Source organism: Zosterops lateralis, assembly GCF_965231275.1.
Source record: "Zosterops lateralis genome assembly, chromosome: 3".
Lineage (NCBI taxonomy): Eukaryota > Metazoa > Chordata > Aves > Passeriformes > Zosteropidae > Zosterops > Zosterops lateralis.
The window spans coordinates 110,548,669-110,571,979 of record NC_139764.1 but is presented as its reverse complement, the minus strand read 5'-3'; the positions used below and the strand labels follow the sequence as shown (position 1 = coordinate 110,571,979).

The 23,311-nt window shown below is 51.1% G+C and overlaps 1 protein-coding gene and 2 long non-coding RNA genes across 4 annotated transcripts; all 3 read right to left on the bottom strand.

Annotated features, from left to right (window-relative positions):
* Positions 1-4,384: 4,384 nt before the first annotated feature.
* Positions 4,385-5,961, bottom strand: LOC310907712. 2 transcript variants are annotated; one of them, XR_014589700.1, is made up of 4 exons: positions 5,888-5,961; positions 5,698-5,785; positions 5,076-5,184; positions 4,385-4,557 (listed from the first exon to the last, which is right to left on the bottom strand). It is a non-coding gene; the product is annotated as an uncharacterized lncRNA (long non-coding RNA). The 2 variants fall into 2 exon arrangements; XR_014589701.1 differs by lacking the exon at positions 5,076-5,184.
* Positions 5,962-7,843: 1,882 nt separating this feature from the next.
* On the bottom strand, positions 7,844-9,571 carry LOC310907680. The gene is made up of 4 exons (XR_014589688.1): positions 9,499-9,571; positions 9,157-9,244; positions 8,614-8,718; positions 7,844-8,096 (listed from the first exon to the last, which is right to left on the bottom strand). It is a non-coding gene; the product is annotated as an uncharacterized lncRNA (long non-coding RNA).
* Positions 9,572-11,978: 2,407 nt separating this feature from the next.
* LOC310907535 (uncharacterized protein) lies at positions 11,979-13,493 on the bottom strand. Its single transcript, XM_083857797.1, has 4 exons — positions 13,241-13,493; positions 13,014-13,100; positions 12,309-12,435; positions 11,979-12,149 (listed from the first exon to the last, which is right to left on the bottom strand). Exons 1-4 carry the CDS (start codon positions 13,419-13,421, stop codon positions 12,134-12,136), a joined length of 411 nt encoding a protein of 136 aa, XP_083713923.1. The 5' UTR covers positions 13,422-13,493; the 3' UTR covers positions 11,979-12,133.
* Between the last annotated feature and the right edge of the window lie 9,818 nt (positions 13,494-23,311).

The window sequence follows — 23,311 nt, the reverse complement described above, 5'->3', positions numbered from 1 at the left end:
TGACAAAAAGGCAGACTTTTCAATCACATTGGTCAGGCCAGAGGGATATCAAGAAGTCCCTCCCAGGAAAAGGAATGAAAAACAAAGCTACAAAAACATGTCTCTTGTTTACAGAAAATTCCCTGGGGAAAGGATTTAGAAAACCAAAACACCTCAGGCAGAAAACCAGGGCTACATCAGCAAAAAAAAAGTTGGTAATTTCCACAGCAATATTGCTCCTTTTCACAGGTCATCAAGGCCATAATATGAGCAGCTTCCTGCCCTTCCTGTTTGATGGGATGGGGTGTGGAGCAGCACAGTCACAGCAGGGAGGGCTGTGGTGCTGGAACAGGACAAGGAAGAGCAGCAGGGACAGCACCTGTGGGTCACCATGGCCATGCCAACTCAAGGGACACACTGTCCCCCAGCACAGCTCAGCACATGAGGCTGTGGCTGACAGGGACAAGGGACATCGGGGACATCTGGCAGGACCAGCACAGGGAATTCTCCACAAAGAGCATGTGCAGGGCAGCTCCAGCACAGACACCCCACACAGCCCAGCCCAGCAGGCACTGCCAGGCTCAGGGTCCCCAAAGCAGGGCCAGGCAGGAGCATCCCCAGGGACACAGCCCCTGCTCAGCCCCAGCACCATCCCCAGGGCCTTCCTTCTGCTGCCACCAAGGCAGTGGCAGCCCCAGAGGCAGCAGGCACAGCACCCCTCCAGCAGCAGGACACGCACACACACACACACGGCCCAGCCCTGCAATGCCAAAGTGCTCTTGATCTTTATTCAAGGCAGGAAAAGCAGCCCCTGGCCCAAAGACACCGGGGCTGGCACCACAGGCCTCCAGCCCAGCAGCACCCAGCAGGAGCAGCTGCCACTGCTGCTGTCAGCCCAGCTGGGCACGGCACAGGCAGCCAGGGCAGGGGACATCAGGACATGGGGACATCAGGACATGGGGGTCCAGGAAGCAGAAGCGAGGGCCATGAGCTGCTTGCCAATTCCAGAGTCTCAACCTCTGCTTCTGCAGAAAAAAATGAGACAATCACATCAGGTGGTGTAAGTTTCCCTGCCACTGTGTCCCCCCTGCCCTGCAATGCCCAGGCTGTGGTGCAGCAGAGTCAGGCTCAGGGGAGGTGAGGTGCAGTCCTTAGTGCAGACAGGCTGGACCTGGGCTATCTCAGTGCTGGCAGCCCTGGCTCCAGGGCTGTGCAGGTGCAGCAAGACCTGGATCATGTCCTGGGTACTGCCCAAGGCCAGGGAATGTTTCCCTCTTTGGTGACTTTGGTGAGTCCTGTCCAGAGCCTGAATGAGACCCTGGGGACTGGAAGAGAGTGGGGAGGCCCTGGCTGACCTGGAGCTGCTGCAGCTCCACTGAGGAGAAATCCAACCCACAACCACTACTCCCTCCCTTCCAGCATCTCTGCCACCAATCAAAAATACAGGAGACTATTTATCAGGTGTTGGCAAGAAAGAAACATGTAAGAGGCCCTTTGAGGAAAACTGAGGGAAATCTTTCTTCAGCCAAGGATCTGGTCTTTACCTTTTGCAGCACAAGATGCCTGGGACACATATTCCCCTAGGAATTGTGCCATGGGGGCACAAACCTCTTGAGCAGATTCCCCTATGTCGCCAGCAGGTAGTTGCACTTCCTGTTTCCATGGGGAAAGACACACATGGAACAATTAAAGCAATAATCTGAGAGGGCAGAATGTGATTATAGATAGGCCGATGCTCCCCATGCATTTCAGACCGAGTGAAAGGCTCAGCTCCAACCCCCCACAGCCACATCTCCAAGTGCAAGGTGTCTCCCCTGGAAGGTCTCTGTGCCCCTGAGTTGGGGACACACTGGAGCAGAGAGTAGAAAGGAGCAGCATGAGGATGAGGAAGAGCTGTGCTGGCTGCCAGATGCATTCCCACCTCTGCCTGGACCAGCACATCTGGCAGGCAGAGACTCCTCACATTCCACGTCCCTGATCCACAGAACAAGCCAGGATTCTCCACCCCAAATCGGTGCCCATCAGGAAACTCACTCAAGAAACCTCTTTGACCTCAATCCCTTGTTACCTTCCCATCACTGCCACAAACACAGTCATTTCCAGGGACACTGAATTTCCCCTGGTGCTGGTTCACACTTTCCCCCATTTCCCCAGTTTTCTTTTCACCTGCAGCACCCTGGACCAACAGCAGGAGCAGGGGGAAGAGCAGGAGCAGGATCTTCATGGCTGGTGGCTCTCCTGTGTCTTCACAGGGCTGCAGAATGGACATGACATTACCAGAGGTGACATTACCAAAGTAATGGGGACATGCAAGATCCAGAGTGGGCAAGATTCCAATGAGAGACCTCACACTCACTTCCCTGTAGAAGGTCTGGGTGTTCAGGCAGCAGCAAAGGCAGCAGGAATGGCTGTGTCCAGATGCCCTTGGGGCCAGGGAATGCTGCCTTGCCCCAAACACGCTGGATTTATAGCAGTGCTGGGGGGTGGGACAGGCCCCAATTGCTGCTGCTGGCACAAGTGGCCTGGGCCAAGGCCAGAGTGGCCCATGTGTGTGGGGGTGCTGGGGCTGGCCCTGGTCCCTCCCTGCTGCAGGGGCAGAGGCTGAGGGGCCTGGTGGGGCTGTTGCAATCAATGTCACCGTTGTCCCCATGCAACACCTCTTGTGACACCCACGGCACAACGGGCTGGGCAGGAGAGGGATGGGATGGAGAAGAGGAGGTGGGTTGATGTTGGAACGACTGGAAATGAGGAAATGGTTTCCATCCTTGTGGTCTCTCATTTTATCAGTTCTATGTTCAGAGTGGGATGTGGAAGATCTGACAGAATATTGCAAACGTGCTCAGCTTTGTATGGTGAAACGAAAGGATTGCCACTCGTTTCACTTCAACGTCTCTTTTAGGGAGTTTGGAAATAGGACTGTGAAAATAATATATCTTGCACTCTTGAGAAAAAGGACTTCTTCTTTTCTCCCTCTTTCCCTTTACCTCCCCACTGTATGCCTTTTGTAACCCCTGAGCTCATTTTCCACCCCTCCATCAGTTTGGTTCCAGAAGTTGTGGGTCAAGGAGCCCCTGGGGTGGGGGAACAGCACATCACTGCAGAGGTAAAGGGAGCTGGAGGTAAGAGCCCCAGAGTCAGGACCAGGACAGGTGAACACAGATGAAGGAAAAGCCATGGTAGGAAGGGATGATCTGAACATCCCTCATCAAATTCTCCAGTTCAGGAAAGCAATAGCTGTGTAAACATTTTTGGGCTCAGTCTCTTCTTGCTGGCAACAATTGACAGGAGCAGATGAAATGGTGTCCAATAGCAGCAGGGAAGGATTAGACTGGGGCCTAGGAATAATTTCTTTGCAGAAATGGTAGTGATGGTTTGGGACATGCTGCCCGTGGCAGTGGTGGAGTCACCATTCCTGCCTGGAATATAAAAGCTGTGTGTGGATGTGGCACTTGTGCACATGGTTTAGTGTTGGGGTTTACAGTCCTGGGATGATGGTTGCACTTGATATTCTTAAAGGTCTTTTCCAACATCAATAATTTCATGGGTATGGTTCTTGAGAGGGAAAGTCCTCAGTGAACCAGGCAGGGTACCCAGTTGCTCCCAGAAAACCGGATACAAGGAAACACACAGGTATTGATGCACTCGGGAACAAAATGCCTGAGGTTTGCTTTGCACACAGGGACAGGCCCCTGCCTTTGATGGAGCAGAGCATTGTCACTGCAGAGCACCTGAGATGGGTAGAGAGGGCAGGACATTCTACTTATTCCATGTGGATAAAAAATAGTTGGATATTTCCACACCAAAATGGGACCTTTTTCACATGTCACCCAGATCAGGAATTGCATGGTTTCCTCCTCCTGCTGTCTGCTGGGTGTGGAGCAGCACAGCCACAGCAGGGAGGGCTGGAAGAGGACAAGGAGGAGCAGCAGGGACAGCACCTGTGGATCACCATGGCCATGCCCACTCAAGGGACACACTGTCCCCCAGCACAGCTCAGCACATGAGGCTGTGGCTGACAGGGACAAGGGACATCGGGGACATCTGGCAGGACCAGCACAGGGATCCCAATTCCCCAGATGGAGCATATGCAGGGCAGCTCCAGCACAGACACCCCACACAGCCCGGCCCAGCAGGCACTGCCAGGCTCAGGGTCCCCAAAGCAGGGCCAGGCAGGAGCATCCCCAGGGACACAGCCCCTGCTCAGCCCCAGCACCATCCCCAGGGCCTTCCTTCTGCTGCCACCAAAGCAATGGCAGCCCCAGAGGCAGCAGGCACAGCACCCCTCCAGCAGCAGGACACACACACACGGCCCAGCCCTGCAATGCCAAAGGGGTTTTGTCTTTATTTAAGCTGGGAAAAGCAGCCCCTGTCCCAAAGACACCGGGGCTGGCACCACAGGCCTCCAGCCCAGCAGCACCCAGCAGGAGCAGCTGCCACTGCTGCTGTCAGCCCAGCTGGACACGGCACAGGCAGCCAGGGGAGGGGACATCAGGACATGGGGACATCAGGACATGGGTCCAGGAGACAGAAGCGAGGGCCATGAGCTGCTTGCCAATTTCAGGGTCTCAACCTGAGGGCCTGTAAGAAGAAAACAAACAATCACATCAGGTGGTGTAAGTTTCCCTGCCACTGTGTCCCCCTGCCCTGCCATGCCCAGGCTGTGGTGCAGCAGAGTCAGGCTCAGGGGAGGTGAGGTGCAGTCCTTAGTGCAGACAGGCTGGACCTGGGCTATCTCAGTGCTGGCAGCCCTGGCTCCAGGGCTGTGCAGGTGCAGCAAGACCTGGATCTTGTCCTGGGTGCTGCCCAAGGCCAGGGAATGTTTTTCTCTTTGGTGGCTTTGGTGAGTCCTGTCCAGAGCCTGAATGAGACCCTGGGGACTGGAGGAGAGTGGGGAGGCCCTGGCTGACCTGGAGCTGCTGCAGCCCCACTGAGGAGAAATCAAACCCACAAAGACTATTCCCTCCCTTCCAGGATCTCTGCCATCAATCAAAAATACAGGAGACTATTTCTCAGGTGTTGGCAAGAAAGAAACTTGTAAGAGGCCCTTTGAGGAAACAGGAGGAAAATCTTTCTTCAGCCAAGGATCTGGTCTTTACCTTCTGCAGCACAAGATGCCTATGAAACATCTTCCCCTAGGTGTCCAACCAGGAGGGCAAAAGAGTTTTCTACAGATTGCCCCTCCTCGGCTGCAGGTCCGTACACGTCCTGTTTCAATGGGGAAAGACACACATGGAACAATTAAAGGAATAATCTGAGAGGGCAGAATGTGATTATAGACAGGCCGATGCTCCCCATGCATTTCAGACCGAGTGAAAGGCTCAGCTCCAACCCCCCACAGCCACATCTGCAAGTGCAAGGTGTCTCCCCTGGAAGGTCTCTGTGCCCCTGAGTTGGCGACACACTGAAGCAGAGAGTAGAAAGGAGCAGTGTGAGGTTGAGGAAGAGCTGTGCTGGCTGCTAGATGCATTCCCACCTCTGCCTGGACCAGCACATCTGGCAGGCAGAGACTCCTCACATTCCACGTCCCTGATCCACAGAACAAGCCAGGATTCTCCATCCCAAATTGGTGTCCATCAGGAAACTCACTCAAGAAACCTCTTTGACCTCAATCCCTTGTTACCTTCCCATCACTGCCACAAACACAGTCATTTCCAGGGACACTGAATTTCCCCTGGTGCTAGTTCACACTTTCCCCCTTTTCCCCTCTTTCCCTCTCACCTGTAGCACCCTGGACCAACAGCAGGAGCAGGGGGAAGAGCAGGAGCAGGATCTTCATGGCTGGTGGCTCTCCTGTGTCTTCACAGGGCTGCAGAATGGACATGACATTACCAGAGGGGACATTACCAAAGTAATGGGGACATGCAAGATCCAGAGTGGGCAAGATTCCAGTGAGAGACCTCACACTCACCTCCCTGGAGAAGGTCTGGGTGTTCAGGCAGCAGCAAAGGCAGCAGGAATGGCTGTGTCCAGATGCCCTTGGGGCCAGGGAATGCTGCCTTGCCCCAAGCAGGCTGGATTTATAGCAGTGCTGGGGGGTGGGACAGGCCCCAAGTGCTGCTGCTGGCACAAGTGGCCTGGGCCAAGGCCAGAGTGGCCCATGTGTGTGGGGGTGCTGGGGCTGGCCCTGGTCCCTCCCTGCTGCAGGGGCAGAGGCTGAGGGGCCTGGTGGGGCTGTTGCAATCAATGTCACCATTGTCCCCATGCAACACCTCTTGTGACACCCACGGCACAACGGGCTGGGCAGGAGAGGGATGGGATGGACAAGGGGAGGTGGGTTGATGTTGGAACGACTGGAAATGAGGAAATGCTTTCCATCCTTGTGGTCTCTCATTTTATCAGTTCTATGTTCAGAGTGGGATGTGGAAGATCTGACTGAATATTGCAAACGTGCTCAGCTTTGTACAGTGAGAGGAAAGGTTTTTCATTCGTTTCACTTCAACATCTCTTTTGGGGAGTTTGGAAATAGGACTGTGAAAATAATATATCTTGCACTCCTGAGAAAAAGGGCTTCTTCTTTTCTCCCTCTTGCCCTTTACCTCCCCACTGTGTGCCATTGGTAGCCCCTGAGCTCATTTTCCACCCCTCCATCAGTTTGGCTCCAGAAGTTGTGGGCCAAGGAGCCCCTGGGGTGGGGGAACAGCACATCACTGCAGAGGTAAAGGGAGCTGGAGGTAAGAGCCCCAGAGTCAGGACCAGGACAAGTGAACACAGATGAAGGAAAAGCCATGGTAGGAAGGGATGATCTGAACATCCCTCATCAAATTCTCCAGTTCAGGAAAGCAATAGCTGTGTAAACATTTTTGGGCTCAGTCTCTTCTTGCTGGCAACAATTGACAGGAGCAGATGAAATGGTGTCCAATAGCAGCAGGGAAGGATTAGACTGGGGCCCAGGAATAATTTCTTTGCAGAAATGGTTTTGATGGTTTGGGACATGCTGCCCATGGCAGTGGTGGTGTCACCATTCCTGCATGGAATTTCAAAGCTGTGTGTGGATGTGGCACTTGTGCACATGGTTTAGTGTTGGGGTTTACAGTCCTGGGATGATGGTTGCACTTGATATTCTTAAAGGTCTTTTCCAACATCAATAATTTCATGGGTATGGTTCTTGAGAGGGAAAGTCCTCAGTGAACCAAGCAGGGTTCCCAGTTGCTCCCAGAAAACTGGATACAAGGAAACACACAGGTATTGAAGCACTCAGGAATCAAATGCCTGAGATTTGCTTTGCACAAAGGGACAGGTCCCTGCCTTTGGATGGAGCAGGGCAATGTGACTGCAGAGCACCTGAGATGGGCAGAGAGGGCAGGACATTCTGCTTATTTCATGTGGATAATCAAAGTTGAATATTTCCACACCAAAAGGGGACCTTTTTCACATGTCACCCAGACAGGGAATTGCATGGTTTCCTCCTTCTCCTGTCTGCTGAGTGTGGAGCAGCACAGCCACAGCAGGGAGGGCTGGAAGAGGACAAGGAGGAGCAGCAGGGACAGCACCTGTGGGTCACCATGGCCATGCCCACTCAAGGGACACACTGTCCTCAGCACAGCTCTGCACATGAGACTGTGGCTGTCAGGGATAAGGGGACATCTGGCAGGACTAGCACAGGGAATTCTCCACAAAGAGCATGTGCAGGGCAGCTCCAGCACAGACACCCCACACAGCCCGGCCCAGCAGGCACTGCCAGGCTCAGGGTCCCCAAAGCAGGGCCGGGCAGGAGCAGCCCCAGGGACACAGCCCCTGCTCAGCCCCAGCACCATCCCCAGGGCCTTCCTTCTGCTGCCACCAAGGCAGTGGCAGCCCCAGAGGCAGCAGGCACAGCACCCCTCCAGCAGCAGGACACACACACACGGCCCAGCCCTGCAATGCCAAAGGGGTTTTTGTCTTTATTTAAGCTGGGAAAAGCAGCCCCTGGCCCAAAGACACCGGGGCTGGCACCACAGGCCTCCAGCCCAGCAGCACCCAGCAGGAGCAGCTGCCACTGCTGCTGTCAGCCCAGCTGGGCACGGCACAGGCAGCCTGGGGAGGGGACATCAGGACATGGGGACATCAGGACATGGGTCCAGGAGACAGAAGCGAGGGCCATGAGCTGCTTGACAATTTCGGGGTTTCTACCCCAGGGACTGTAAGAAGAAAAGAAATAATCACATCAGGTGGTATAAGTTTCCCTGCCACTGTGTCCCCCTGCTCTGCAATGCCCAGGCTGTGGTGCAGCAGAGTCAGGCTCAGGGGAGGTGAGGTGCAGTCCTTAGTGCAGACAGGCTGGACCTGGGCTGTCTCAGTGCTGGCAGCTCTGGCTCCAGGGCTGTGCATGTGCAGCAAGACCTGGATCATGTCGTGGGTGCTGCCCAAGGCCAGGGAATGTTTTCTCTTTGGTGGCTTGGGAGACTCCTCTGCAGAGCCTGAATGAGACCCTGGGGATTGGAGGAGAGTGGGGAGGCCCTGGCTGACCTGGAGCCTCTGCAGCCCCACTCAGGGCAGCTCCAAAAACCCACAAGGGGTTTTCCCTCCCTTCTTGGGCATCTCTCCCACATGGAATAGATAAGGAGATTATGTAGCAGATATTCACAGGAAATAAATTTGCCACATATTTCATTGTGGACAAAAGAGGGAAGTGTGTCTTCAGGCAGGATTCCAGACCTTATCTCTTGCAGCACACACTGTACAGGGTGCATCTTCCAATGGGTCTCTCTGGGAAGTTGCATCTCCCATAAGTGCAGCGTCCCCCTCTTTGCCTGCATCCAGCTGCATTTTGGGTTTCCATGGGGAAAGAAACATAAAGAACAATTAAAGCAATCATCTGTGAGAGCCGTGTGTGCTTGCAAAAGGCTGATGGTGGTTGTGCATTTCTGGCCAGTGGATGGATTCAGCTCCAACCTCCCCACAGCAAAGAGAACACACAGGGCAAAAAAACATTCAGAGACAACCAAAGAGGAATTGCTGTGTCCAGAATGGAAGCCTGAAACCAAACACCTTCCTGACCCACCAAAGAATTCAGTATTCTATTTCCATGGGCTCTTCCCACACCAATCCATGTCCTATAGAACTATCACTGGAGAAACCCCTTTGACTTCCCTCTCCTGTTACTTTCTCATCACCCCCACAAACATGGTCACTTCCAGGGACAGAGTTACCCTTGGTGTGGGCTCACACTTTCCCCCATTTCCCCTCTTTCCCTCTCACCTGAGGCACCCTGGACCAACAGCAGGAGCAGGGGGAAGAGCAGGAACAGGATCTTCATGGCTGGTGGCTCTCCTGGGTCTTCACAGGGCTGCAGAGGGGACACCAAGGCAATGGGGACAAGCAAGAGCCCAGGTGGGGCAGAAATCTGGGCTCTGTGGTTCACCAAACTGCAGAGGGGCTGCCCCCAACCACAGCTCAGGATGTTTCCTCTACTTTCCTCTTAAAAAGAATTCAGTGGTTTTTGCCACCCTGCCAACCTCAGGAGCATTTCATGATGTTTCAGTCTCTGGGAAATCCATTACCTTACCTGATCCTTTTCCAGGAGACCCCACAATCACCTACCTGACAAAGGTCTGGGTGTTCAGGCAGCAACAAACCCAACAAGAATCGCTGTGTCCAGTGGCCCTTGAGTTCAAGGAGCGCTTTTTTGGCCGAAACACTCTGATTTTATATTGTTGCAAGCTGTGGGGACATTCACTGATTTTTGCTGACACATTTCCCCTTGGCCAATCAGAAAGCCACCCATCCATGTGGGGACACTGGAACTTCTCCCTGTCCCTCTCTGATGCAACAGCAAAGGCTGAGGTGCCTCCTGGGGCTGTTGCAATCAATGTCACCGTTGTCCTCATGCAACACCTCTTGTGACACTCGTGGCACAGAGGCACCCGGGCTGTGGTGGCATGGCACGAACTGCCTGGGATGGACACAACAGGCTGGTGGGTGCAGGCAGAAATAGGAACCAGTCCCAACCAGTCTCTTGTGTGAGGGTAGTGAGGCTGTGGCACAGGGTGCCCAGAGGTTGCTGCCTCATCCCTGGAAGTGTCCAAGGCCAGGTTGGACAGGGCTTGGAGCAACCTGGGATAGTGGAACTGGATGACTTTAAAAGTCCCTTCATCCCCAAACCATGCTGAGATTCTTTGATAAAATATCTGTCTCCTCCTATCCTGTCAGTTTGCTTAGAGAGGTGGTGATGTTTGATGTGACACAGAACCATCAAAAAATTTTGGTTTCTTTCTCTTTTAACATCACAAGAACAGCTTTGTCCTTGCCAAGGTGACTTGCATTCCACCTGCCTGGAAGTGATAAGCCTAAGGATGCCTTTCTGATGCCTACTCAAATAGTCAAGCAGTGAAAAGAGGAAATGCAGTCAGGGGAGAGCACACCTCACCTTATCCTGTCTGAATCCACTGCTTCTGAAACTGCCCTACTTGTTACAAAATCCACAAATGTGGTTCAACAGCAGCAAAAGGCAGTACAAAAACGTGCAATCTATGGGAGATTAGTGAAGGAAGGAGAATAGGGCCTTATCAGGCCTTAGAGGTGTGGACTTGACCAGGAGAGTTTTTGGATTAATAGGAGTTCTGTGGTATTTGAGAAAGATAAAGATCCAGGTGGCTCATGGAGGAAAGATCAGGAGAGAAAAAGAAGCAATGTATCCATGTCTGCTTTCTGGCCATGCCCTACATCCATCTTATTACCCTAGTAAACTTTATTTGTAACCCTTTTTTGTACAGTCTGTCTGTGGTGCATCTCCAGGGTGCTGGTGCATTGCTCAGAGAGACCAAAGCTCATGCAGCGGGATCCTAGAGAGGAGAATGGGACTTGAGGTTGGACACATCAAGGACACAGGGTCTGGTGTCATCTCTCAGAGAGATGAATGGAATAATGGAATGGTTTGGGTTGGAAGGGACTTCAGAATTCATCTCATTCCAACCCCTACCAGGGGCAGGGATACCTTCCACTGTCCCAGGATGCTTCAAACCCCAACCAACCTGGCCTTGATGCATGATGGGGACATCCCTCAAGCATCAATCTGTAGAAATAGGATTGGGTGTCCATTGCTGGGTCCTTGGAATATCCTTGCTCCTGGAGGTTTGGGACCAGCCCAGGGTCAGCACAGCCAGGGATTGCTGCTTATGGTGTGAAAACAACTTCTACAATCTCCACTGCAGGGAGGGCATGGCTGGGGCCAACCCTGCCCTGGGAAGCTGCTCTGACCTGGGGATCTTGTGCTTGACCCCATCAGAGCTGCAGCTTGGCCTTGCTGATCCAGACCTGGACTTGGACCCACAGCTGACACCCTGACCTGACCTTCCCTGTACCCACAGCAATGGCCAGTACCCCAGGAGAGGCTGCTCCCACCCCTGGCTGCCCTGCTCCATGGAAAGGAACAGTGGGTGTCCCCTGCCCCAGCATCCCCATGGTCACTGCCCCACAGCAGTGCAGGGGCCACCCCCATGGCACCTCTGAGCTGAGCATCCTGTATCTGCCACACCAATCATCCACAGTGACCCACCTGGGCTCCTAACTGAGCCCCCCAGGCCTTGAAACCCTCCCAGCACTGACCCCCAACTCCACCCCAAGCTCCTGAGGAGCCCCATGGCACAGCCATCAGTCCCTATTCCCTCTGGAGCAGAATGACTTCTCCCACACCTACCAGGACCCCACAACAGCCCTGGTGCCCCACAGCTGGGGATGGACCCAAGGACACCAAGGCACTGTGTGTCCCACGGAACAGCTCCACAAGGACTCCTGACCCAGCCTGGGAGCCAGTGGACAAACCAGCAGGTCCCCACTGAAATTAGGGTGGGGCTCCATCCCTGTGTGAGAGGTGCTGAGCCAAAAAGCTGTAATTGGGGTCCCTGTGAATGTCACATGTGTCCCTTTCCATCATGGGAGGAGATGCTGGTGTGGCTGAGGCCAGCATGGAGAGAGGGTGGGTGGTGGGACAGTGTGTGTGTGTCCGTGTCTGTCAGGAATTCACCCCAAAGAGAGGCACACCCAGGATACATCTTGGCAGTGGGAATGACCACCACCTTGTATTGGGGACACTGGGGGATGGGATTCCCACGGGATCCAGGTCTGGCTGTGCAGGGTTGCTGCTGCCCCTGGCAGTGCTTGGTGCCTCCAGGCAGCATCTTCCCGACCACGCAGCGAGGGCACGGGCTGGTGTCCTGCTCGGGGATCCAGGGGCCCATCAGGGATACCACCGCCTGTGGGAGGAAAGCTCTGGCAGTGCCTGTCCCGGCCAGGGCAGCACTGAGGGTCAGGAATGTCCCTGCACCCTTGGGCTGCACATTCCCCGTTTTATTTTCCTCCAACAGCTTGACCCCGAACCCCAAGAGGGAACAACCCGAGCCCTGTCGACTCACATCCGACAGCAGAATTCCTGCTGGGAGCAGAGGCCGATGCGGGCGATGCCCGGCGGGCAGGAGCGCTGGGAGCAGAATCCCCCGCGGCGCTCGCAGTCCTGGGCTGATGCTCGAACCGGGGGCAGCCCTGCAGGGCACGGAGAGAGAAGGAGGCTTTGAGCCGAGATGCCGAGCACAGCCTCTGGTCCCTGCGCGGCCAGAGTTAGCCCAGCCCCTGCTCGTCCCCTGCCTGAACAGCAGAAATCCAGGTGAGTTTATGGCACTTGAGTGGGAGACAGTCACTACACCCCTAAGCAGGCTCTGGGAGAGATCTCCATCGTGCCTGCTGCCTCCTTTCTGGAGCAAGGGAGAGCTCCAAGGGTGGAAGCAGGATTTATTTCCCTTCCTCCCCGCTCCTCCTCCTCCTCCTCTCCTGCAGGGCTGCTGTGCCCGGTGCTGCTGACTCAGGAATGCAAGGGTCAGGAGGCATGGAGAGGAGTCAAATCCCAGTTTTGGAAGGATGAAAGCTTTAGTACAATGCCCCAGCTCTGGTCTCAGCAGCAGAACCTACAGCTGGAGTCTTTCCTTAAAGCTGTGGGGTGAGAGGGACCCCGGCGGGGATGGCACAGCCACCAGGGGAACTCACACGTCACTCATCGGCTCAGGTGACAAATCCTCCCTAAAAAAAAAAACACAGACAAAGGACAAACCCTCCACATTTCTTACCCGTCACTCCCCGGAGCATCAGGAGGAGCAGAGCGTAGAGGACAGGCAGGATTCGCATGCCGGGGAGCCGCCAGCAGAGTCGCAGCTCTGGGGAGAAGAGAAAGGAAGCAGAGGTGAATGGGCGGGTCCCTTCCTGCAGGTCGTGTGGCACCTGCGCGGGGACAGGACTGGGGAGAGGGGATGTCACCAGTCACCACGGGGACAGAACTGGGGAGAGGGGATGTCACCAGTCACCGCCGGGAGGATGCGCTGGGACTCGGAGCTTCCCGGCGCTACCAGCAGCAGTTTGGTCTCTCCACGGGGCACAATATCCCTTAGGATGGCCGAGTCCTCAAAACGTCCAGCCCCAAAAGCTCCTTTTCCTGTTTCTTTCCCCGACAGAGAAAAAACAAGCGGAGCTTTCCCCATCTGACACCTGAGAAGGATTCCCAGGCTCCCGACCGGGGATCTTGTGTCATCCCGCCTTGCGTAAGGGCTGCTCGGAGCTGTGGTTTGCTGGACACCTCTGGGGACACACACACAGCATCCCTGTTCGTTGGGCCTTGGCAAACAATCAGCTTTCACCGCACAAAGGAGCTCTGTCCTCCTCCTCCCCCCACGGGAAGCGAACGCTCTCTATGCTTCACTTGAAAATAACTGGGAAGACGCCACTTGGGATGACATCCCCGTCCAACCAGCAGGGACAAGCTTTAATTGTGGCTTTGTTTGGTGGAGTTGGCTGTGTGTAACCCTTTGCTGTTCAATGGAGCATCTTCATAAACGTTTCCAGCCTTGCTGCAGCTTCGTCGAGCGTTTTGGGGATGTGTGTGGGGATGGATGTGAGAAACACACTCGTGCTTGGTGTGTATTCACTGAGCAGCCACGAGAATCGTGGAATCACACAGGGATTTGGTTTGGAAAGGGACCAGGAGGTTCCAACCAGCTGCCATGGGCAGGGACACCTTCCAGTAGGTGCTCCAAGCCCCATCCAACCTGTCTTTGAACACTTCCAGGGATGGGGCACCCACAGCTCCTCTGGGCAATCCATGAATATGCTCTTGATCCAAACAACTCACCATATTTCATTTTTTTTTCACTCTCCAGAGATATTGTACAAACTATTTGCAGATCTGTACCCAGGGGGATCACTACTACTCTGCCATGGTTGTCAGAGCACTCAGGGCAGCTTTTTATTTCCTTCATCACTGAAGGAAATCCTGATCCCACAGCTACAGCCAGAAAAAGGGAAAAGGCCATGCCCCAATTTTTTTTATTATTTTTATTTTTTTTTTAATATCTTCTGAGCTGTCTTGGCATCAAGACCCCAGGAGGAGGAGAGGGACTGGGAGCAGCTACAACCAGTAGTCAGGTTCCTTACAGGGCTTCATTAAGGTGGTAATTAGCTGCATCTCTGTGTTGTTGCTCTTTAGCACAGGCATCAGTTTAATCTCTGGAAGTGTCCAAGGCCTGACTGGATGGGGCTTAGAGCAATCTGGGATAGTGGAAAGTGTCCCTGCTCATGGTAGAGGGGTTGGATCTATATGATTTTAAGGTCCCCTCCAACCCAAATCATTTTATGTTTCTCTGATTCTATGAATCTGAACGTGTGGAGTGCTGGGGAGATGGGATTGGGATAAGAAGCAGGGAGGAGATGTGCAGCATGGATCCTAGGGGGTTTCCACCTGTTTCACTCTAAACTGGCTCTTGAAGTCATTCCCCAGCCATAAAGGCAAGGACAGCTCTTTGTGGTGGTGACCTAAAAGCATGATGAGACTGGATTCTGCATGATGCTGGCCACAGACATGGATCTAAAATTACAAGGGCTGAACTCTCCCTGGAAAGTCCTCAGTCCTTGAGCAAAAATCTTGTGCCATTCCAGTTTGTGAAACATTCACCTGACATGGATTGTGCAAAAAACCTCTTGGGACATCAACTGTAAATTGCTGGTTTGGCTCCACATGGCAATTTCCTCATGTTTCTATCCAGGGAGATCTCTGGGAGGTGGCCGTTGGCCCAGCTTCCTGCCCTGCACAAGGCTGTGGTTTCAATGGTGGCAGAAACATTTAATTTGCAGAAACATCTGCTTTGTACAGGCCCAGAGAGTGAGAGAGATGGGCCTGTTCAGTCTGGAGAATACTGAGAGGGGATGTCAATAATCCATATAAATACCTCCAAGGGGTGTCAGAGGATGGTGACTGACTCCCTTCAGTGGTGCCCAGCCATAGGATGAGGAGCTATGGCCATAAACTGAAACACAAGAATTCCATCTCTACTTGAGGAGGAACTTCTTTATGTTGAGGGTGGCAGAGGACTGGAACAGCTGCCCAGGGAGGGTGTGGAGTTTGCTCTTTGGAGACATTCCAAACACACCTGGACGTGTTCCTGTGTCACCTGCTCCAGGTGACCCTGCCTTGGCAAGGGTGTTGAGCTGGATGATCTCCAGAGGTGCCTTCCAGCCCTAAAAATTCAGTGATTCTGTGGTTCTGTGAAGAGTGGGCAAATGCTTTGCAACAAATGGGCAGCTCAGGGCTCTGACTCAGTCCTTTGCAGTTGGGTTGGTTGTTTCTCTTAAAATGTCACCCATTACTGCTCCTTCCTTCACAGAATCAGAGAAATTTGATGTTTTTTTCAATTTGTTTGGATTGGAAGGGACCTTAAAGCTCATCTCATTCCAACTCCCTGCCATGGGCAGGGACACCTTCCGCCATCCCAGGGTGCTCCAAGCCCTGTCCAGCCTGGCCTTGGACACTTCCAGGGATGGGGCAGCTGCAGCTTCTCTGGGCACCAAGGATTCCTTGTCAGCACAAGGATGCTCCTGACCAGGCAGGAGCAGCTGCAGGGACAGGAGCTCTCTGACAAACCTGAACCTTCTAGGTTTTCTGTTGTGGTCCAGGGCAGGACAGGCTGAATCTCTCAGAAGAGAAGTGATCAGAGACAAAGTGGAGTTGGCCTCTCATACGTTTCTGTAATTGCCTCAAGCAATAGATCAGGTCTAACTCAGCTCTCCTGATTTGCAACTGCAGCCAATATAAATTTTGCAGATTCACTCCAAATTTATATCAGACAGAAATGCCACAGGTAAAATCAGATTACCAATTTCTCCTGCTCAGTGCTACTTTAGTTCTCATAATAAGACAAGATGTTGTTTCCCAGGTCTGAAAGCTCTGGATCAGGAGGTGGGAACCCCAGATTCTCAGAGCAGAGGTGCTGTGAAGTGTAACACACTGGAGAAGACTTTTGAGCTCTCAATAGAAGTGGTGACTGATCTCAGTCTTAATCATGACAGAGAATTCTCTGGTAGGCACGTGTGGACAACTTGCCAGCACTCACTCAATCAGCAGCCCGAGAAAGGTAAATATTTTGGTGAACTACACATTCCTGGCAGCTTTAGATTGATTTCAGGATTCTTGTTTAAAATTCTTAATGGAAGGAAGACTTGGGAAATGAGTGGGAAATTAATTACTTTTGGAAATGAATGACAACACTACACAGGGCAGCCATGCAACCTCCCCAGATCTTGCTTTTATTGAAAGGAGAATGACAAATCCTTGGTGGCTGCTGCAACAATTCCTTGAATCCAACGGTGCCAAAAGTGATGACTCCTGGAGGTTCTCCACAATTCACCATACTACAACCTACACAGAGGAAAGGATATTTCAAAGTTTTCAGAATGATGAGGAAAATCCTGCTGCTGGGGACTCAGAGGATAATTTGGGAAGGGATCTTTGCCCCAGATGAACACTGAACTTACCACCTGCAGCAACTATACCCAGAACGACACGACCCCAGGTAATCGTTGCCACGAGGGCATTTCCCCCTGTGGCAGAAAGTCCCACGATATCCACACTCCATGTAAGGTCTACTGGGTCTTCCCAAGCTTCTACCTTAAAAAAGAACAAATAAACCAAGATGTGAGACATTTTATTTCTGGCAGGGATTTGCATTTGGCTTAATCCCTGTGAGCTGACAAGGTTGTGACAGTTCAGCCCACAGAGGAGGAGGTCTGTAGGCACGACAACCAAGCAAACACTCAAATTCCTTCTTCTGATGTATCTCCAAGCCCAGGACTTCCTCAGGAACTCAGATTTTAGGGGTGGACATCAGGTATCTGATAGAAAACAGTAAGCAGGCACTTAGAAGCTCTTAAAACCCTGTAGGTCACAATTCAGGAGAGATGCACCAACTAATCTGGGATAGTCCCACTTGTATAAAAAAGAGGGGAAGAGGCTTTTAATGTGAACAGACAGTGATAGGACAGAGGGGAATGGTTTTAAACTAAAAGAGGAGAGATTTAGATTAGGTATTAGGAAAGAACTCTTCCCTGTGAGGGTGGGGAGGCCCTGGCACATGGTGCCCAGAGAAGCTGTGGCTGCCCCTGAATCCCTGGAAATGTCCAAGGCCAGGTTGGATGGGGCTTGGATCAACCTGGGATAGTGGAAGGTGTCTCTGCCCATGGCAGAGGATGAAATGAGATGATCCTTATGGTCCCCTTCCAACCCAAACCATTCCACAATCCTATGGTTCTACAGAATTGGCTGTTTCCCTCCCTGTACATTTCAGCCATGTCTCAAACAGGTCCTGGTGTCCAGCAGTCCGTAGGGATGACTCCCAAACATGGATAAATCCATCAATCCATGTAGAACAATATTTCCATAGCACCAAACCCACCACACCAGGCATTGCCCTCTGGGTCTGGGGCCGAACAATCTGGAATTTCCCTTCCCTTCATGTCTAAATGGAATTCCCTGCTAAAACAGCACACCCACATCTAAACTGCCTTTTGGGAATGGCCACGAGCCTGTGCTATTCCCAGAACAGTTTTTATCCATGGAGGTGCTAATTGTCAGGGATCAAAACAACCTCAGGGAGCAGGCAAGTAATTAGGCAGGAGGTTGCCTGGCCTTGTTTGGTGGATTAATAAGGATATAGCCTGGCAGCTGAAGTGTTCTGGATGCACTTGACTGAGTGCACATGAATGAATTAATTCAAATTTCCAGTTCATTCATGGAACAACACAAATTCAGCATATTCAGAGAGAGGGGAGCTTGTTCCAGCAATCAGATAATTACAAATGGGTATTACAAATGGATATTACAGATGGACAGTGCATCCAGCACATCCCTGCTGTGCTGGATTCTCAGCATGTGAGTAGAGTGATATGTGCACACCCAGAAAATCCCAGGGAGGAATAAGGGAATGCTTTAAAGGGTGAATAAAACACTCCTGGTATCAAAGTAGCAGTCTGTGGGGCACTGCAGAGGTGGTTGTGAGCAGTCTGAGCTTTCAGAGACACTTTTTTTTCCCAGATACAGATAAATTTCTGGCTTTAATATACCCAGAAGGTCTTACTGAAAACAGGCCAAATATCCACTGTGTGTGTGTTAAATAAGGACATAAAATAGACCAAAGGAACTCTTTGCCAGTGTCCTGCCTCTGAGAACTGGCACAGGCTCAGGTAAGAATAACATCAGACAACCACATAAAATCATAGAATCACTGACTCATCTAGGTTAGAAAAGACCTTTAAGGTAATCAAGTCCAATTGTTATTCCAGCACTGCCAAACCCACCACTAATCCATGTCCCCAAGTGCCACATCCAGATAGCTTTAAAATCCCTCCAGGGATATATAGGACACTTTTCCCACATTCCTGGTCTGCTGCAGTTCATCACAGTCCTTTCCCATCCTTACTTCCCCAGAGGACATTTTCCACCCTGTTCCCACAGAGATCAAAACTCCACCAGCCCTTGCTTGTGCACAGAGCACCCTGCAAATGTAGCTGTGCCATTTTTGGGACTGATATCAAAATACAATTCCTTTTTCTGGACAATACAGTTGGTTTGGGGTTCCAGATTCCTTTGCACCCCCCCAACAGGCACAGCTTACACCAGCACTTAAGGCTGAACATGTTTCTCCACCAAAGAGCTGCTGCCAGTAGTATTTAAACCTTCACTCATGATTTTGTCCCTCTCCACCCTATGTCCCAGCTCCTAAAGCAAAGGATATTTGAAGAACATATGGCCAGGTTACATTTTCTTTTTCTTCTGTGTGTTCAAGAATATTTGATCATGATTTAATTTGTTTGTTGAGTGACTCAGAGGCAAAATGATTTAAGTACAAGCCTGCAGGGTTTAATGAGGAAAATGCTGGTGCTGAATGGTAATTTTGAGGTTGCCCCTTTCAAAGTGATGCTTGGAGTATTTGCTAATTTCATTTCTCATTTGTAATCCTCAATGAGTTTTGATGATTTATATGAGGATTCCTTGCAGGAGGCATCTTGGCAACATCCCAGAGGGGACGGGAGACCTTTGCAAGACATCAACATCTTCTGTTTAGTCCCTCACCTTACCTGCAGCTCCCTGAAATGCCACCAAGAGGACAACAAGGAGAAAAGGAAGGATTTTCATGGCAGAGGGTGGGCTGGGATCTTGGATCACTGCAGAGAAAGGAGACCAGGACAATGGTTAGACCCTTGTCCCTTCACAGTCCCAGAAGTGACACAGAGAAATGTTCTTAAAGACTTGGAAGTTACCTAAAAGAGGTTATTACACATTTTTGCCATGATTATGTCTATTGTCCTGAGATTTTCCTGGGCACACATAGGATGATGCCATAGGAAAAAACTTCCATGCAAAAAATTCAATTTTAAATCCCTTTTAATTAATGCATCAAGTGACCAGCGATTTATCCTGGATTTCTTGATAACTCGCAATGCATTGCAATAAATTTGATTTGCCTTATGGAAGTTAAATCTGAAAATTCAGAAAATAAGACAATTTTTGCTAGATTTATATGAAACAATGGGTTTTCTCAAGCTTTTCTACTAAAAAAAAAAAGTGGAGAAAAAGCAATTTTCTTCCCAATTAACTCAAAAGCCAGCTTCTCCTTATTCTTGCTTAGAGGCTGTTTTTATTCTTCCCCTCAAGGATTACATTATTTCCAGGATAAATTTTTGAGTCTTTGCAATTCCTGCAGCCAACAAAAGCTCCTCTCCCTTACCAAGATTTGACACCTCTAGAAGTGGCTCGTGACTCAGCCTGGAGTCACTGCACTTTTATAGTTAAAGCTATAAAACAAAATGCAGATAAACACGAAAGATATGAACTCTCCAGCCCCTTTAAGAAGGACAAAACCTTTTGATAGAGGCTGAATAATCAGAATATTTTGGTTGTTACCAGGTGGGAGGAGCTCTAGGCTGGAACAGTCCCAGGATCAGCGTCAGCCAGGTGGATGAAGATGAAAATTAAGATGAAGGAGCAGAATTTGTGTGTTTCTGGAGGATGGTGAGGGATGTTTGACCTTCACAGCCTTCTGGTGGCCAATGAGGTTTTGGGGAGCTTTGGGGACACCCAATGAATCCTCTTTGCTGTTGTCCTAAGAGGAACCAAGGTCTGGCTTTCAAACCATTGCAGCATCACCTCGGGAAATGTGTTGAGATGAGAAAAAACCACCCTGGGCCTCCTCCCTTTGAGCAACCCCTTGGCCACAGCAGCTCACTCAAGGTCTCTGTTTCCATCTGTTTTCAGAGGTTTTATATTTCCTTACAAACATGGACAATATTTCACCGTAGAAGTAAAATAATCATCAGCTGGAATTATGTGAAAATAAAACCCACCAAACCTATGTTAAGTGGGAAGTTAGTTATTTTTTTGATAATTCAGAAAGAGAGTGAATGGGCTGTCATTAATTCTACATCAAAACTGCTGTTGGGAGGGAAAATCTGGACAATTAAGAACATGGAAAAGATCTGCACTAGGGAATGGTAGGGAAAAAAAGTGAGAGGAAAAGAGAAATCTAAGAGTTAAGAATAAAAAAGGAAAAAATGGTTTGGATTTTTTTCAAATCTTTGCACCCAAACATTTTCATTATTAGGTTACCTGCATGGCACATAAGATATTTTTATGCCATACCCATTTATGGAAATTATGCCCAGCAATTTTAGTTTTATTATCATCTTTACTGTCTTGCCATGGACAGTTCTCTGAGCACAGCATTCCTCAGCATCCTCCTTTCTCACCAAGGATTCCTCCAATGGCTCCCTGCTTTTTCTGCATTTATAGACATTTCTATAAATCCAGGTGCCTGTTACAAAGGGATCTTCACTTCTCTTTTATCCCTTTTTCCTGCTTGAATCCGGTCGGGAGTTCCATTCCATGGGAGTTGCCGCTCTCCTCCCGGCTGAGCTCATCCCTGCCAGAGCCTCCCTGGGCTCGCCCTTCATGCCCTGCAGGGATTTTTCTTAGATCTCTTTGTTTTCTTTCCCAATCAAAGCAACTATTTCACTGAGGTTTCCAGCACAGCTTTTTCAGCAGCTTTCAGGCTGCCCCGCGGGCTTCTTGTTTCTCTGGGCTGCTCCTTTGGGTGCTTTTCTCTCTTCATTTTTGTTTTTCTTTGAGATTAAATACTGGCATGCTGAATGTATTTGGTCTCACAAATGTGGTTACACGTAATTGTGCTGTGGTCACTTTTACAGAGCAGCTCCCACAAACAGCTTTGGAATTGTGTCCTTTGCACCTCATCCAGGAAGGCAAATGTTCCTGTGGATGTCAGGACCAGCTGTTCTAAGAATCACCGTTGCACAGCAAGAAAATGTACATTTTACAGAAGAAAAATCTAATGTCTGCATCTCCTGGCATCATCCACAATCACCTGGCAGATCTGCTCTGCTGCAGCACCTCGGGCAAGGGAAGGACCTGCAGATGTGCCCTGGTCCCTTATAGGGTCCTTTAGAGTCCTTTAGGGCAGGGCTGTTGCTGAAACCCTTCCCTGAGGTGTTGTGAGGTGTTTGCAGACAGATGTGCAGCCAAACATCTGGGCTGAAAAGTGGCTCAGCAGATGAGGAACAGCTGGGTCTGTGTGATGCCACCTGCGGGCAGCTCACCTGGAGCACCAAGTCCAGATCTGGGAGTCAAGAAAAACTTGGAGCTGCTGGAGGGAGTCCAGAGGAGGCCATGGAGATGCTCCAAGGGCTGGAGCCATGGCCAGGGACAGCTTCCACCAGATCAGATTCCTCCAAGCCCCATCCAGCCTGGCCTTGGACACCTCCAGGGATCCAGGGGCAGCCACAGCTTCTCTGGGCAACCTCTGCCAGGGCCTCACCACCCTCACAGGGAAGAATTCCTTCCCAATATCCCATCTATCCCTGCCCTCTGGCAGTGAGAAGCCATTCCCTGTGTCCTGTCCCTCCAATCCTTTGTCCTCAGTCCCTCTCCAGCTCTCCTGGAGCCCCTTTAGGCTCTGGAAGGGGCTCTGAGCTCTCCCCAGAACCTTCTCTTCTCCAGCATGTAGCTTTCTTGGAGACTTGAGGAGATTTTTTTTTTTTTTAGCAAAAGAAGCTTTTGGGTGCTGAAATCCAACAGTAAAATGTGCAGCCAAACCGGTGGCTGGGAGGCAGCCAGAGAACTGGGAGCTGGCAGAGAATCTGGGGAGGGTGGCTGGCTCTGGGAATATCTTCTGGAAAGGCTTCTGGCTTTCTCCCTCTCTGCCTGGCAAAGTTCCGGGGTGATGATGGCACAGGATTTATTCCTGGCTTGGAACACAGGAGGAGAGACTGAGGAAAGGCAGCTGAGACACCTCAGTGTGGGAATGATGATGATGGAGGGCAGGGGGGAGGAGATGATGAAGGTTCTCGTGCCTTCTGTGGGTGACAGGAAGGGTCACATTGTGCCCTCAGGGACCCTGGCAGCATCTGCACTGCTGAATTGGCAAAAATGGTTCTTCCACATCCCACTCTCAGGTCTGGAAGTGCCCATTAGAGGCTGAGTTGTGCTTTGTATGCTAAAAATTGGGTTTCTAGGAATGGGTCACTTGGCAGCCGTGGTATTTGCTGCTGTGGAGGACAGGGACAGCCAAGGCTGAGCCTCATTTGGCTCCAGAGCCCTTAATTACACCCAGGACTTTATTAAAATCCTTTGCTGGAGCTGGGCCCAGCAGCCCAACATCATTAATTAATGAAACACAAATACAAGCAGGCCAGGGGGACAGGAAGAAAAGTGGATTGTCCTTCACACCCAAAGGGCCCCCAAACCCAATCAGATGGAGTTGAGGCTGCAGAGATGCCAAATTCCTGGTAAAAAGCACTGCTGGAGACCCACAGAGAGCCTTGAGATGCTCCCACGAAGAGGGAAAACCAGGCAAGGACATTTCTGAGCAGTTTGGTGGCTCCTGTCACACAGCAGAGCCTGTGTGCAAAAAAAATATCCCTCAATAAAATTTTAAAAAGCAACAATAAATGTATGAAAATCCTAGAACACAGGTACATCCAACAGCCCAGCTGATGTACAAAGTTTTGGGAGCTTCCTGCAGCTCATTGCAAAACC

What these genes read in the sequence shown, in the direction of transcription:
- LOC310907535 (XM_083857797.1), bottom strand. Translation starts at nt 13,421, where the DNA reads ATGGGGAAAGCTCCGCTTGTTTTTTCTCTGTCGGGGAAAGAAACAGGA. An exon ending in CATCCTCCCGGCGGTGACTG is followed by an intron (nt 13,101 to 13,240) that starts GTGACATCCCCT and finishes TCTTCTCCCCAG; the next exon opens with AGCTGCGACTCTGCTGGCGG. An exon ending in GATGCTCCGGGGAGTGACGG is followed by an intron (nt 12,436 to 13,013) that starts GTAAGAAATGTG and finishes CGTGCCCTGCAG; the next exon opens with GGCTGCCCCCGGTTCGAGCA.